Here is a 16,849-nt window from a genome sequence, read left to right on the forward strand (position 1 = left end):
TCTGTAAGCAGTTAGTGTCTTAACGACCGTTCCACATGTGCATCTTCATTGTTTTTGGTTCATTGAACAAGCATGGGAAACAGTGTTTGAACCCTTTACAATGAAGGTCTGAAGTAGAGGTCGACCGATCAATCGGAATGGCCGATTTAATTAGGGCCGATTTCAAGTTTTCATAACAATCGGAAATCGGTATATTTGGGCACCGACTTGACGATTACATTTTTTTTTATATATAATTTTTTTCACCCTTATTTAATCTTTATTTAACTAGGCAAGTCAGTTAAGAACACATTATTATTTTCAATGACGGCCTAGGAACAGTGGGTTAACTGCCAAGATTTTGACCTTGGATCCGCCGAGCTGACAATCTTGCAACCTTAACTAGTCCAACGCAATAACGACCTGCCTCTCTCTCGTTGCACTCCACAAGGAGTTACACGAATGCAGTAAGCCAAGGTAAGTTGCTAGCTAGCATTAAACTTATCTTATAAAAAAAACAATCATAATCACTAGTTACTAGATATTATCTAGCGTGTCCTGCGTTGCATATAATCTGACTGAGTGGTGGTAGGCAGAAGCAGGCGCGTAAACATTCATTCAAACAGCACTTTCATGCGTTTTGCCAGCAGCTCTTTGTTGTGCGTCAAGCATTGCGCTGTTTATGACTTCAATCCTATCAACTCCTGAGATGAGGCTTGTGTAACTGAAGTGAAATGGCTAGCTAGTTAGCGCGCGCTAATTGTCGATGTGTTCCTGGTTCGAGCCCAGGGAGGAGCGAGGAGAGGGACGGAAGCTATACTGTTACACTGGCAATACTAAAGTGCTTATTAGAACATCCAATAGTCAAAGGTTAATGAAATACAAATGGTATAGAGGGAAATAGTCCTATAATTCCTATAATAACTACAACCTAAAACTTATTACCTGGGAATATTGAAGACTCATGTTAAAAGGAACCACCAGCTTTCATATGTTCTCATGTTCTGGGCAAGGAACTGAAACGTTAACTTTCTTACATGGCACATATTTTACATGGAACATATTGCACTTTTACTTCTGTTTTTCTTACTGTTCTTACTGTTTTTGCATTATTTAAATGCAATAATGTTTCATTATTTACTTGAGGCTAAATTGATTTTATTGATGTATTATATTAAATTAAAATAAGTGTTCATTTAGTATTGTTGTAATTGTCATTATTACAAAAAATAAAAATACAAATTGGCCGATTTAATCGGTATCGGCTTTTATGGCCCTCCAATAATCGGTATCAGCGTTAAAATCATAATCGGTCAACCTCTAGTCTGAAGTTATTTGGATTTTTACAAATTATCTTGAAGACAGGGTCCTGAAAAGGGGATGTTTCTTTTTTTGCTGACTTTACATTCCTTTTACATGGAAAGTAATCAATAAGTTCTACTATGATAACATGACGTATATTTCGAGCTGGAATCCAACACCATTCTAGTGCAGGCAGCAGGCTATTAGTGCATCACCAAACACTTTACAATGTGAGCTGGAGGCAGTATGCATTTTGAAAACTTACTTAATTGGATAAATCCTGCCGTTTTTTTCTTTTCGTGTTATGGGGCATGTCTCAATGGTAGGATTGGTAGATTGTAGGCCTACCTCATAGGTGTTAGACATGCCTCCATAAAATAAAACATTCAGGATTCAAACAATTATGTTTTCAAAATGCTTCAGACTTCATAGGCGGCCGGTGAGTTTCAGGTTTGTGGAAGCTTACAATTGATCCTACCATTTTCTGCCATTCTGCATGCCAGTTATGATTTTAATATGCACATTTTTGTGGAACAGTTTGATTTCAATAATAACGTTTTGGTTTCTAAAAAATCCTTGCCACGTGGTTCATCATAAAAATCGGAATTTAAAATGATAAACGTTAAGTCAATAATTACAAGATCGCCAGCTTCTTCCGTTCTGGAGAAAGACTCTCCTGTATCGTCGCCACACCCCTCCCCCATCTTGTCTCAACATTTTAAAATTCTACTCCACACATTTTAGATGCTTTTCACTGACAGCCTCAACTCAATAATCAGCTAGTCCTATTGCCACGCGCGCAGCCCAAATACTGGTCTTCTCAAATAGGCATTGATAGGCCTACGAGCTTGTGAAACAGTCCACAGCTAATGATCCTGGATTCCTCTGTGGCTAAGTCTGCTTTCTGGTGAAGTATTTTCTTTTTCTGTATAGACAAGCATGCGGAATGTGTATTTTTGGAGGGGGGAGAGTGTGCTTCTAGGCTATAAGGTAAATAGGAGAATGATGTTTCGTACATGGCTTATAGGAGAGGAGAAGAAACGAGACTCTATGCTGGTGATTTATTCCCACTCGGCCCATAGACTAGGAAACAAAGTGAATTATGTTATGCTTACTGGATGAAGTTGGACAAGTATTCAGACAAGTCTTCCTGATTTGAACCTTCGTCTACCAGATTTAAAACGTTGTACCTTTTTTTTTGTAGTTAAATAAATCAAACGTGATAACTATAGTATCCGGTACTAGCGTTTGAAAAAGTGAATTAATTCTTCTCAAATTAGTCATCTCTCCCCATCTTCCAAATCACGCTCGTATAATCAGTAGCCTATGCTTCGGAGGGAGTAGAGGCAGGCAGCATACAAACGTGCACGCGACACACACTGGCAAAGATTTACAGCTGGCAGACAGAAACTGGAATAATGAGTGACGTTAATGAGTGACAGTGAGGGGACTTGCGTAGGTGCTTTGTTGTGATTTTTTTTGTTATGTTTTTGTGGGGCCTATTTTATATATTTTTTATATTTTTTTTAAAGAATAATGCCCGGAATGTATGCTTTTAAAATAACGGTTCTGTTCCGGAACAGTATAGATCATTTACATTCCCGTTTCTGTTCCTCAAAACATAAACATAGCATTCTACTTGCCTTCCAATCTTCCCTCACCACTTTGTTATACTGAAGCCAAGAAGTAGGACATTTATCCTGTAACATTTTCTTCCAGGAACATATATGCTTATTTGTGTGTAGTCTGCGTATTTATAAAAAATAAAATTGTAAATAACTGCTGTGACATTTTGACGGCCTCTCTCCCTTCTGGTGCAGTGGGCAGGTGTTTTGTGTTGACAGCCTCTCCACATCTCTCTCCCTTCAGATGAGTCCATGCAGAAGCTGTTTGACGCGGGCAAGGGCAGTGTGTTCGAGAGGGTCCTTTCCTGGGTACCATCCCACAACCACCAGCTGCAGTTGGCAGGGGCACTGGCCATTGCCAACTTTGCCCGCAACGGTAAAGAGATTACTGCACACGTTGTCTGTAGTAACAGCTCAGTGGGCAAACCTGGTTGAGAATAAGTCATTGCAATGTTGAAATTACATTATGTTGAACTGAAATAATTCAACCAGTTTTGCCTGCTGGGATAGGGAACCAACAAAATGGGTTATTCAGGATAAAACTGCCTCTTGATCTCATCACTCAAACTGGAAACATCATGTAGAACAGATACACTTCTCTCTCTAGTAGTAGGCACCAGTTAATCAATCAAATTTATTTATAGCCCTTTTTACATCAGCAGATGTCACAAAGTGCTATACAGAAATCCAGCCTAAAACCCCAGAGGGGAAGCAATGCAATAGTAGAAGCACGGTGGCTAGGAAAAACTCTCTAGAAAGGCAGGAACCTAGAGCGGAACTTCTCTCTAGAGAGGAACCTCTTCTGACTGTGCCGGGTGGGGATTATAAGAGTACATGGCCATTTAAGGCCATATTGTTCTTCAAGATGTTCAAACCTTCATAGATGACCAGCAGGGTCAAATAATAATAATCACAGTGGTTGTAGAGGGTGCAACAGGTCAGTACCCCCAGGAGTAAATGTCAGTTGGCTTTTCATAGCCAAGCATTGAGTTTGAGACCGCAGGTAGAGAGAGTTGAAAACAGCAGGTCCGGGACAAGGTAGCACGTTCAGTGACCAGGTCAGGATTCCCTAGCCACAGGTAGACCAGTTGAAACTGGAGCAGCAGCATGACGAGGTGGACTGGGGACAGCCAGTCTTACCTGAGGCATAATACAAGGGCTCAGGTCCTCCGGGAGGGGAGAGGGAGGGAGAACTTAAATTCACACAGGACACCAGATATAAGACTGACCCCAGTCCCCTGGCACATACACTATTGCAGCATAGATACTGGAGACCAGTGTTTTTTTGTTGTTGTGCCCTCTTCACGACTGTCTTGGTGTGTTTGGATCATGATAGTTTGTTGTTGATGTGGACCCCAGGATCTTGAAGCTCTCAACATGTTGCACAACAGCCCCATCGATGAGAATGGGGGTGTGCTCAATCCTCCTTTTCCTGTAGTCCACAATCATCTCCTTTGTCTTGATCACATTGAGGGAGAGGTTGTTGATCTGGCACCACATGACCATGGTCTCTGACCATCACGTTTGTGACTTAACCCACTCAAGTGACACACCCTTCCTAGGGACAGCATGGAAGAGCACTAGTAAGCAAGTGACTCAGCCCCCGTAATAAGGTCAGAGGCAGAGAATCCGTGTGGAAAGAGGGGAGCCGGCCAGGCAGAGACCGCAAGGGCAGTTCGTCGCTCCATTGCCTTGCCGTTCACCTTCGCAGCCCTGATCAGGGTCCCATGTGGCCCAGTTGGTACAGCATGGCCCTTGCAATGCCAGGGTTGTGGGTTCAATTCTCACAGGGGACCAGTACGAAAGACTAAAATATAACACTCAGATTCTAGAATTACAGTGTGTTTGGAAAGCGTTCAGACCCCTTGACATTTTCCACAATTTAAGTTACAACCTTAATCCACTGACAGTACTCCATAATGACAAAGCAAAAAACTGTTTTTTATAATTTCTTTGCAAATGTATACAATAAAAAATTAATAATCACATTTATATGTATTCAGACCATTTACTCAGTACTTTGAAGCACCTTTGGCAGCAATTACAGCCTTGTCTTCTTGGGTATGACGCTACAAGCTTGGCACACCTGTATTGGGGTAGTTTCTCCCATTCTTCTCTGCAGATCCTCTGAAGCTCTGTCAGGTTGGGATGGGGAGCATCGCTGCACAGCTATTTTCAGGTCTCTCGAGATGTTTGATCGGGTTCAAGTCCGAGCTCTGGCTGGGCAACTCAAGGACATTCAGAGACTTGTCCTGAAGCCACTCCTGCATTGTCTTGGCTGTGTGCTTAGGGTCGTTGTCCTTTTGGAAGGTGAACCTTCACCCCAGTCTGAGAACCTGCTCCAGAGTGCTGAGGACTTCATCAAGGATCTCTGTACTTTGCTTCGTTCATCTTTGCCTCGATCCTGACCAGTCTCCCAGTCCCTGCCACTGGAAAAAATCCCCACAGCATGATGCTGCCACCACCATGCTCACCGTAGGGATGGTGCCAGGTTTCCAGACGTGACGCTTGGCCTTCATGCCAAATAGTTAAATCTTGCTTTCATCAGACCAGAGAATCTTGTTTTTCATGGTCTGAGTCCTTTAGGTGCTATTTGGCAAACTCCAAGCGGGCATGTGCCTTTTACTGAGGAGTGGCTTCCATCTGGCCACTCTACCATTAAGGCCTGATTGATAGTGCTGCAGAGATGGTTGTCCTTCTGGAAGGTTCTCCCATCTCCACAGAGGAACTATGGAGCTCTGTCAGAGTGCCCATCGGGTTCTTGTTCACTTCCCTGACCAAGGCCCTTCTCCCCCAATTGCTCAGGGGGAGGCCACTGTGTTCTTGGCGACCTTCAATACTGCAGAAATGTTTGGTAACCTTCCCCAGATCTGTGCCTCGACACAATCCTGTCTCGGAGCTCTACGGACTATTCCTTCGACCTCGTGGCTTGGTTTTTGTTCTGATATGCACTGTCAACTGTGGGACCTTTTTATATAGACGTGTGCCTTTCCAAATCATGTCCAATCAATTGAATTTACCTCAGGTGGACCCAATCATGTTGTAGAAACATCTCAAGGATAATCAATGGAAACAGGATGCACCTGAGCTCAATTTCAAGCCTCATAGCAAAGGGTCTGAATACTTATGTAAATAAGGTATTTCTGTTTTTAGTTTTAATCACAAAATCTAAAAGTTTTTCGCTTTGTCGTTATGGGGTATTGTTTGTAGATATAATTTGTTTTATTTTATTCAATCCATTTTAGAATAAGGCTGTAAACAATGTGGGAAAAGGAAGGTATGAATACTTTTCCAAATGTTCTGTGTGTAGAGCAAACACATTTCTCTGCCATGTAGAACAGAGAATCGACTTTTGCACGCCCCCCCCACCTTTTTCCAGATTTTCTCTCTCGTTAAGTTCCCCCCCCAATGAAAACACACTCAGAGCTGAATACAAGTCCCAATCATGACAGTCATTCCAGGCCATTACTCAGCTTCACCACAGAGTTTCAGTAATATTAAAGCCAGGAAAATATTGTTTAGAAAATTGTGGGCTGTATTTACTATTTTACTATTCACCCCCCCAGATGGTAACTGCATACAGATGGTGGAATCAGGCATTGTTCAGAAGCTTCTGGAGCTGCTGGATCGCCACGTGGAGGAGGGTAACGTCACCGTGCAGCACGCCGCGCTCAGCGCCCTGCGCAACCTGGCCATTCCTGGTGAGACGCCCAAGGCGCTCCATGCATGATTGAGTATACTGTGTTCTATATTTTCTATATGACTCGTAGGTTCAAGGCAAGTCTTTAACATTCATTTCCTGTCAGAAGTGCTTCCCCTGTACGTCTTTGTGATCTGTGGGTGGGGGCAGGTCTTGGCAAATGCAACTATAAACAACTTCTAGTCAAAAGTGCTTCCCTGTACTTAAGTTCCTTCTTTGAGCCTTAGTAACAATTGTATTCAACCAATATTAACCTACGTTAGTGTATTGTTTATTTTCATGGTGTACAACATTGACATGTACAGTCCATATCTAAGGAAACAAAGCAGATTATACATGTCTTTGAGGAGGGAGCATAGTTTGAATTGATTTATTTAACATGTTTAATCTTTTATTTATAATCTTTCCCTAAGTGGTGAACAAGGCTAAAATGCTGTCAGCTGGTGTGTCAGATACGGTGTTGAAGTTCCTCCCGTCAGAGATGCCTCCTGTCCAGTTCAAACTGCTGGGGACGTTACGCATGCTCATCGACACACAGGGTAGGGCATCTTTATAACACTTATATATCACAATTATAGCACATTTAATACACTGTAGAACAACTTCCTAATGATGCCCCCGACGTCTGTGCTTCGCGCTCTATTTAAATTGACCAGAATCCGTCACCGGTGTGAATGTTTCAACCCATTAACTTTGCAGAAAGATCTAAAGGAACCTTTTCTGAAATGGAGGTGATAATGCTTTCCTAATGATGCTCTAAACTTGATTTGTTCCATACCTCACTCTTTGTCCTTAAATTGATCGGTATCAAATCCATGTGCAAAGATTTTATTTATTCAGCGGAGTATTTTCGAGAGCCATGCGTCCTCCGAAACACGGCCCTGCCAAGCCGTACTGCTTCTTGACACACTTGCTCACTTAACCCGGAAGCCAGCCGCACGAATGTGTTGAAGGAAACACCGTACAACTGGCGACCGTGTCAGCAGAGCGCGATGGGACAAGGACATCCCCTAACCCGGAAGACTCTGGGCCAATTGTGCGTCGCCTCATTGGTCACCCGGTTGCAGCCGGCCGCGACGCAGCCAGACATCGAACCCGGATCTGTAGTGACGCCTCAAGCACTGCGATGCAGTGCCTTAGACACCTGTGCCACTCGGGAAGCCATTGATGGGAAAGTACAGTCTAAAAAAATAAATTATAAATACATTTTAAAAAGCAAAGAATGCGATATGTTTTCCGCCAAACGTTTGAATCTTCATCAAACAGTGGTTGGGTTGGAGAGGACCGAACAAGGCCAAGTGCAGTCCAGCTGGATCCAAAGTGACATGGCGATCGATGGAGTCCATCTTTGATTGAGTCGCTATGGACCGGAGTGTCACAGTGCGATGTTGACAGGGTGTTAGAATAGCAGGCAATTCAAGGTGATAGGACATTAATACCTGTATGGTGTTACAATACAGATTTTTTTATCTCTTCCTTCCTGGAGTTCAGACATTCATTATAACAAATACTAGAACGTACTCATTGTTACCAAGAATTGACCCATTTAAAAGTAATTTCAACAAGAAGTTACCAGTTTTTATGTTGAGTCATTTCAGTTTATATACCAGAGAGCTACCAACGGTAATGGGGATGTAAAATAAAGTGTTAACTGTTGTTTTCTCCCCAGCGGATGCGGCAGACCAGCTGGGGACCAATTCCAAGCTTGTGGAGCGTCTGGTAGAGTGGTGTGAGGCCAAGGACCATGCAGGAGTCATGGGAGAGTCAAACAGACTGCTCTCAGCTCTAATCCGCCACAGCAAATCAAAGGTTAGGGCCAGCTGCCATGGAAACACACACCATCTGTGACTGACTAGCTGGCTGGCTGTGACCACAGAATGCATTCTGACCCATAATGGAACTGTTGATCATAAAGGGGAACAGCGGACTGTGATTCATTGTCTAACTCTTCCTGAAATAGGATCTTTCTTGTGGGATAATGCCTAGACCTAGCGTTGGCAGTTCTGCTACACTTCCCATCCAGTCTCATCTCAGGGGAGAATGACTCCGGTGTTACTTGGACTGGTTTTCCCCTTCTAATCTGTAGATTTGTGACCTCTGTCCTATTTGCAGGCCTTTAGACAGAATAGCACCCCTGTGGTAGTGCTAGAGATGTCATACTTACGCATGGGTATCCTAGTGGTTAGAGCGTTGGACTAGTAACCGAAAGGTTGCAAGTTCGAATCTCCGAGCTGACAAGGTACAAATCTGTCGTTCTGCCCCTGAACAGGCAGTTAACCCACTGCTCCTAGGCCGTCATTGAAAATAAGAATTTGTTCTTAACTGACTTGCCTAGTAAAATAAAGGTAAAAAAAAAAAAGAAACGTACACAAGTCATGTATCATTTAGAGCAGGGGGGAGGACTGGCCTAGTGGTCTCTCCTGGAAATTCACTGGGTGTGCAGGTTTGTGCTCCCACCCTGCTCTAACTTACACACCTGATTTCAGCTAATCAGAGTCCTGATGAGCAGCAGGTTAGTAGAGGGTATGTGGGTTAGGGCAGGGCTGGAGCAAAACCCTGCACACCCAGTAGCTCCCCCACAAGGTGGAGAAAATATCCCCGTTTTAGAATTGTGCCCCATTTGAAATGTTTGTTTTTGTGGTTTTAGGACGTCGTAAAAACAGTCATCCAGGGGGCAGGTGTGAAGCACTTAGTAGTGATGGCGATGAGCGAACACATGATCATGCAGAACGAGGCGCTGGTGGCTCTGGGCCTCATCGCCGGGTTGGACCTGGGTAAGAGTCAGGGGTCACAGTCAGGTTCATGTCACAGTGCAGCCTAATTCTGACTACTGTGGTAGCCACATGGTTTTGTAAAGTCCAGATTGGTAGCACTTCCTTTGACTGTGCCTGGGTTGTGTTCAGTAGGGCATACTGTAGTAAAATGTTTAGAAATGAAGGTGGGGGGGCAAAGTTCCTGTTTTAATCGGTTTAAAAATAATTTCAATTTTCCATGCTTACTGAACATGACCTGATATTGCATGGCTTGAATCAACTGCAAGTAGTTTGATGCACAGGGTGAGTTAGAACCATACAATGGAAAGCAATTTTGACCTAGTGAGACGCACTGTATAAATTAAATTCACTGTTGAAGCATTTGTAACGGGGTGCTCAGTACACCCTTTTCTCAGAAGCAAAGCATTGACTCTGGTGGGGCATTGAAATGCATTAAAACAATTGGACAAATGAGTCTGTGACTTGTGTTTTTCATGGTTTCAGTGGGGGCTGAAAAGGACTTTGTCGGGGCTGGCCTGGTGCAGGTGCTCCACAAGCTGCTCTCAGACGAGAGGACCGCCCCGGAGATCAAATACAACTCCATGATCCTCATCTGTGCGGTCATGGGCTCAGGTAAAAGGGGCGGCCATTTTGAATCAGCCACTTAGACACAACTTCTGCTCCAATATCCAAGCTAAGGCATAGCAGAGTGGTGTACTAGTATGGACATTGGGATGTAGCTGAATGTTCTGGTTTAGATTTGTGCTCTTCCTTTAAAGACTTCTGAATGAGACCTGTTATCTTTCCCTCCTCCAGAGCCTCTCCATAAAGAAGTGCAGGGCCTGGCCTTCATCGACGTGGTCTCCAAGCTGCGGTCGCACGAGAACAAAACGGTGTCCCACCAGGCGTCGCTCACAGAGCAGAGGCTAACGGCACAGAGCTAAAGGACTCTTAATGCCCGCACTCCCCCCAATGCCTGCCTCATAGCCAATCCCTGCCCCCCTTCCCTCTCTCTCCAGAACTTTCCTCTGTGTGTCCTATCATCACGTGCCAAGGTATCCTGTCCCTTTGCCCCTGTCAACAGCCAGCTGGTCCAGCTAAAACGTACCCCCCCCCCTCTGCCTTACAGCCTGCCTTTAGCCTGCCTTCCCACACTACCGCCGCTCACGCATGCGTACTCCTCCATAATCAAAACAAGACAGCCTTTTCTTTCTGCAATAGACATACAAAGAGAACACTTTTTATGACCATAGCTGTGAAACCCGTTGAAAAACAATACAAAAGAACAAAAAAACCGGAGTAGGTTGGTCTGAAAACCAACTAAGCTGCCATGCATCCATCCTATGTCCCATCTTAGCTTGAGTTGAAGACGAACTGCATGTTTTAGTCCAGTTGATGGTGTATCCATGTTCATTTTGACCCTCGCATACCCAAAACCACAGCCCTGGGCAGATCTTCCAGAGCTGAGTAGAATTCAGTCATGTTGTACTTAAAATGGTGTTTGAAAGGAGTTTTCTTGATAATCCCAACCGATCCCTCTCTCTTCCCTTAACTTTCATACAAACCCGATTTAAACTTAACTTGCTGTCTCAAACAACCTTAATGTTATATCAAGGGTATGTTTAGAATGGGGAAATGTTACAGAATGTTCAGATGTAAATATATTATGTAGAACAGATATGACCGTCTGTCAAGTAGGATAGGGAATTGTGTTAACTAAATGTGTTAGATTTCTATCTGCAATGTTGTAAATGTTTAACCCCAACTGAACATACCCTAGGCTGACTCCACTAGCATGTAATAATTCTCACCTAACATTGAGGAATCCTGTGTAAGTTAGATCCCCCAGATGAACAGTCACTCTCTCCCTGGTCTCTGAGTGTACAGTGAAGCAGTCAGCCCTACCAGGTGCGTAGTACATGTCTGAATGGATTATGATGAGCCAGGTGCGCCAGGAAAGACCGATTTTGGGAGGGGGGTGGGGGTGGTGTATGTTCCAGGGTGTCTTTTGCCGTAGCGCTGCACATTTCAGAAGATTTCTATATCATATTAATGTGGTTCCTAGTTATTTAACACTTCTCCAGGTGTTGTGAGATCTGATCATCTATATAACGCAACTGCAAAAGAGATGAACTGGAACGTCACCGTCGATTGGAATCTGGCTGCATCGTTTCACATAGTCACTGTGGTCTCCCTGACAGCTACGAGAACCTCCCCATAACCCTGTCAGAATGGGCAATCCAGACAGCCAGAGAAGATCCCCCTGTCTGTGTGGTACACCTCTATGGTTTATCCCAGCCAGCGCTTTGTTTGCATGTGTGATGGTTTCTCTCCCACTCCAAGTATCGAGAACATGCCCATTCCAGCATGATGGATACTGTGTTAGGCAACGTCTGGTGACATAGGCGTTTTTTTTAAATATAAATTATTTGTTTACTAATCGGTCTTGTTAAATTAGTTTTTTTTTGTTAGGTATGAATGGTAATTTCAGATTTGTAACTTTACAAAGACACAATCAAATCAAGACGTAACTACAAACTAACTGCGTTACGGTATAAATGTTTGTTGTAAATGTCATTGAGTTGTACATTTGGAAGATCGTAACTCAAACAGAATTAAAGATGATTGCTGGTGATAATGTATCTGTTTCTAGAGTTTGTACTGCTTTTTGATATAGTAAGAGGGTGACGTCTGTTTCATAATATTGATAAGTCACTAATCAAGTTTCATTCATGGTTTCCTGAGTGCCTTGGCCAAGGCTATGGTATCACCTAGGCTGCATTCCATTTCATATGGTTGTCCCCTCCCATCTATCCTTGTTCACTTCTCTTCATGGATCTGAGACAATTAGGTTAGGGATAAGCAGAAGCTCCATCTCGAATAGAATGCAGCTTCACATGCCTGGCTTTGAGGTGCTCTGATAGGCCTGGCAAACACACTACGTAGTTTTGACAGTGATGTAATGTCCTTTGTCACTGTTTCTGATTGGAATTAGTTCCATCTGATTGAGGGACTAGCCAAAGCACCATTGACCAATACATTCATGCGTAATAGAGTCCGAGAGAAAGAGGATGCCAATTCACTTTCTGTCTTGTCCTTTTAATAATGTCAGCAGGTCAACAAAAAGGATTTATTTAATGGGAATGAAAGAAAAAAGGGCTCGATTCAATCCGTATCGTGGAAGTTCAGTGCGATTTGAAATTTAAAGGTAGTTTGCGATTGAGCCAATATATCAAATCAAACAAGTGTAGACATTACCTTAATGCTTACTTACAAGCCCTTAACCTCCAATGCAGTTCAAGAAGAAAATATTTACCAAGTAGGCTAAAATAAAAAAGTAACACTAAGAATAACCAGGCTATATAGATGGGGCACCGGTACCGAGTCAGTGTGCAGAGGTACAGGCTAGTTGCGGTAATCTGGACATGTAGGTGGGGGCGAAGTGACTATGTAACAAACAAACGGCAAGTAGCAGCAGTGTACAAGAGGGGAGGGGGTATCAGTGTAAATGTTCATTAATTGTTCAGCAGTCTAATGGCTTGGGGGGGTAGAAGCTGTTGAGCCTATATGCAAAATTGACCATGAGCGCAGGACATTAAGTGTCAATTGCGCTATAGCACTGAACTTCCACGATACAGATTGAATCAAACCCTTATTTTCTTGTTCTGAGGGCAGAAAGGAGTGTAATTGGTTAAGTTATTTTAAAAGCCACACGAGGAATCGAACCAAGGACCTAATGCATGGACACCCTCGTTACGACCCCATCCACCCGCCTTAGGTTTTGGTCCTTTAACCAGTCACAAGAAATGGTTAGACAAATGTGAAAAGTGATTGGTTAACTTTAGAAAGTAAGTTCAAGGTTGGAAAACAAGACATGGGGATCCTCAACAGGGACCTTGTCTCAACCTGTATCTAACGCGCCTGCCACCTCCCTGCAAGCATTTATTTAATTTGACTCACTGATCATTGAGCTAGAAAACTGAAAGCACACAGGGATTTGAGCCAGCAACCCATGTGTTACGCCCTCCACCACCAACAAATGTCAGGAAGTGAGTTTGTTTTATTCACTCACTAGTCATTGTAAGCTCCCCCCGCTGAGCAATTGAACAAATCACATTCAGCCCTCAGAACAAGAAGTGACAGGGATTCCTAAAGATTGACACTTCACTTAGCGGTATTGAAAACAGAAGACTTACCATAGCAAGAAATGGACATGAAGTTTTTCAGTTCATTGAATGTATTGACAATTCATTTTAATGTAGAGTGTGCAGAGATCAGACCTGGGTCAAATACATTGATACTTGGAAGTGTGCTTGATTTAGCTTGTCTGTTACAATAGAACCAAATCAAATCAAATCAAATTTTATTTGTCACATACACAACCAATTGACTAGTCCCCCCCCAAAAGTGCAAACTCTTGCTAAATCAGGCCCACCTCAAGTATTTGAAAGTATGTATGTAACGTACCTGTATGTATTTCACCCAGGTAGAGATGCCATGAAATAACGAATGCCCATCTGTGCCACAGAAACTCTTGAGCCTACAAGGCTACTGCAGTTCAAAGCGAACGACTTGAGGGCTGCGACTACTACTGTACATTTGTATTCTAGCACCATTACCCTCTTCCCTAATGCTCAGTGTCGCCACATACAGCTACCATTTTACTGTTAAAAATACCTGTGTCAATAAGAGCTTCTGTACATCATGAATTTAAAACGAGTCCATGCCATTGTGATAGGCATGCAGTGCATTTACAAACACACCCCCCCCCCAAGTACATGTTTTTGTCTTCATTATTTTCTGTACATTTCTACACAGTGTTTACCACATGGATGGAACCACATGGAACAAATGGGATGCAAAGCGTGGGTAACTTCCCCAAATTCCCAGGTTTTCCAGAAATCCTGATTGGAGGAATCTTCCAACTGGGATTTCTGGAAAGTTACTGGAATTTTGCAACCCCAAACATCTTTAAAAAGGATCAGAATGTGCCAGTCATCATGACGGAATATGGTGCAGGTGGTATCATTCCTAGTTCTAGCATCTTTTGATGCTCTGAGACTGGCGTAGCCATGCTGAAGAGACCTTGGGACAAATGGAAATCAAGGTCAGACACAGCTCTTAAAACAAACTAATCATAGTTTCAGTATTACTAGGACCAACATTGAGAAAAGTCAACGACACGGTTGTATTTGAGACAAAAGTCAATTATGATGCATTGTACCATTTACACTTAGCTAGGTGACTTGGTAGTGATCCTTACCTGTGCGTTCCTGGGTCAAGCCAGGCAGCGACATCAGGTAAATAAACTACACAGCAAGGGAAAGCAAAAGGAAGGTTTAAAACACGTTCCTTTCATTACATAAGAGCAAAGCCAGGGAGGGGGAGCATTCAGAATGACTAAAGTTGTCAAATATTATCAGGTGTTTTTCAGTCCCACTCTGCTGCATATTCAGTAGTGTTCACAATACTCTGGAACCACATGTTAAATTCTATTTACATTCCTGAGTTTTCGGTGAACATGTAATGCATCCTCAATTACACCCCTGGTGGAGAAGTTGGGTGGGAATAGGGCAGGGAGGCACAGAGTGATGGCTTGGCACAGGGGTGGCAGAGTTTGGGACAGTGACAAGTGGGAGAGTGGCCAAAGGACTGGTGGAGGGATTTGAGGGAAGTTGGTTATTATTCTGAAACCGTTTCTATTCTTCATGACCACAGGATCTGGGTTGAACTGATGGCTGAAGGAAATGGGTCATGTCCTTAAATCTATTGGCAGACTGTTGCCAACAGTGAGCTAGTTAAGCCTCCATCTTAGCCTGACATTTTGATTTACATACAAATGTTTTATGTCAGGGATCATCAATTAAATTCAGCCGCAGGACAATTATTTTCTTGAGCGGATGGTCGTGGGGCCAGAGCACAAGAAAATATATATTTTTAGACTGCCAATTGACAGCAAGAAGCCTAAATGGATAAAATATTTAACTAAAACAATTTCAAACCTTGATTACATTTGGGAACATTGTCCTGCGTAGGGTGTTGTCTTTCGGATGGGATGTTAAAACGGTGTCCTGACTCTGTGGTCATTCAAAATCCCATGATGGTTATTGTAAGAGTAGGGGTGTTGACCCCGGTGTCAAGGCTACATTTCCAACATGGTCACCTAATCATCCCTGATTGGCATATCACTCCTCACCCTGCTACCTGAGGTGGGTGCCGCTCATTGCTGGTGGATGAGGTGAGTTTCCCCCTACTATGTAAAGCGCTTTGAGTACCTCAGTTGGAAGAAAAGTGTTATATAAATCCCATGTATTATTATTATTAGGATAATATAACATTTGTCCCTCTGCTTTGGGAACAAATTTCCTAAATTAAAATCCTTTGGAGCCGATTTTCTGTTTTTACATTTGTTTATGATCAACAGTGAAAATTATTTTTTTGCTCAGAAAACTTGGGGGGCCAAATAAAACACATTCGATCTATGATCTTAATATCCCTGCCAGAGGTGTATTCCCTGATACTGATCTGTACTTTATTCATGTTAACATACTGTTATGAATGAAACATGGGTCTTGCAGGGTCTGGGCTGTGGTAAATCATTCACTACAGTGACTACTACTGATTCACGAAGGACAACAACACCCACCGGCTACAGGTCATACGGAGGACAACCACAACACCCACCGGCTACAGGTCATATGGAGGACAACCACAACACCCACTGGCTACAGGTCATACGGAGGACAACAACAACACCCACTGGCTACAGGTCATACGGAGGAAAACACCCACCAGCTACAGGTCATACGGAGGACAACAACACCCACCAGCCAGGTCATACAGAGGACAACAACACCCACTGGCTACAGGTCATACGGAGGACAACACCCACCAGCTACAGGTCATACGGAGGACAACAACACCCACCAGCTACAGGTCATACCGGCTACAGGACGGAGGACAACACCCACCAGCTACAGGTCATACGGAGGACAACAACACCCACCAGCTACAGGTCATACGGAGGACAACAACACCCACTGGCTACAGGTCATACGGAGGAAAACAACACCCACCGGCTACAGTTCATACGGAGGACAACAACACCCACCGGCTACAGTTCATACGCTCGCGAGTACGTTCCTCATGCGTAGTATGCAGACCCTTTTTTTCCAGAGTGAGGCAGGGGCCGGTGCATGGAGAGAGAGGGCAGGGGCATCCTGACAAAGTATGGGGGATGAAAAATGAAGTGTGAGGTGAGTTGGCATGACGATGGTGTGGCAGAGGGATGGGATAGTAATGTGGACAGGGGGTGCTGTGCTCCTGTCTCCTAGCTGAGCGGCCTGCTGGAAGTAGCAGGGCGTAGAACCTTCGCCAAATGACTCAGTCAAACTAATAGGTTAAGTTAGGAAGCAGAGCAAAGTCAAAGTACAAATAAAAGTTTTTATAAAAGTTTTACTCAGCATATTCTGGATCTAGGTTGATATGTA

General features: G+C 43.5%; 2 protein-coding genes across 10 annotated transcripts in view; one reads left to right on the forward strand and one right to left on the reverse strand.

Annotated features, from left to right (window-relative positions):
* LOC112214888 (rap1 GTPase-GDP dissociation stimulator 1) overlaps positions 1 to 11,999 on the forward strand; it is a 64,722-nt gene extending 52,723 nt beyond the window's left edge. For all 8 annotated transcript variants that reach the window (XM_042298377.1, XM_042298381.1, XM_042298378.1 and 5 more), the window contains 7 exons: positions 3,151 to 3,282; positions 6,473 to 6,607; positions 7,020 to 7,145; positions 8,276 to 8,415; positions 9,254 to 9,380; positions 9,864 to 9,992; positions 10,176 to 11,999. In XM_042298377.1, coding sequence (XP_042154311.1) covers positions 3,151 to 3,282; positions 6,473 to 6,607; positions 7,020 to 7,145; positions 8,276 to 8,415; positions 9,254 to 9,380; positions 9,864 to 9,992; positions 10,176 to 10,303 — 917 coding nt within the window. In that variant the 3' untranslated portion in view covers positions 10,304 to 11,999. The remainder of the gene's footprint in view (positions 1 to 3,150; positions 3,283 to 6,472; positions 6,608 to 7,019; positions 7,146 to 8,275; positions 8,416 to 9,253; positions 9,381 to 9,863; positions 9,993 to 10,175) is intronic.
* A 432-nt stretch (positions 12,000 to 12,431) lies between these two features.
* LOC112214731 (tetraspanin-5) overlaps positions 12,432 to 16,849 on the reverse strand; it is a 36,675-nt gene continuing 32,257 nt past the window's right edge. The window contains exons 9-11 of one of the 2 annotated variants that reach the window (XM_042298384.1): positions 16,471 to 16,579; positions 14,623 to 14,668; positions 12,432 to 14,444 (exon numbers count right to left, since the gene is read on the reverse strand). In XM_042298384.1, coding sequence (XP_042154318.1) covers positions 16,504 to 16,579 — 76 coding nt within the window. In that variant the 3' untranslated portion in view covers positions 12,432 to 14,444; positions 14,623 to 14,668; positions 16,471 to 16,503. The remainder of the gene's footprint in view (positions 14,445 to 14,622; positions 14,669 to 16,470; positions 16,580 to 16,849) is intronic. The other variant, XM_042298385.1, reaches the window with a different exon arrangement.

The sequence above is a fragment of the Oncorhynchus tshawytscha genome, linkage group LG15 (genome assembly GCF_018296145.1).
Source record: "Oncorhynchus tshawytscha isolate Ot180627B linkage group LG15, Otsh_v2.0, whole genome shotgun sequence".
Lineage (NCBI taxonomy): Eukaryota > Metazoa > Chordata > Actinopteri > Salmoniformes > Salmonidae > Oncorhynchus > Oncorhynchus tshawytscha.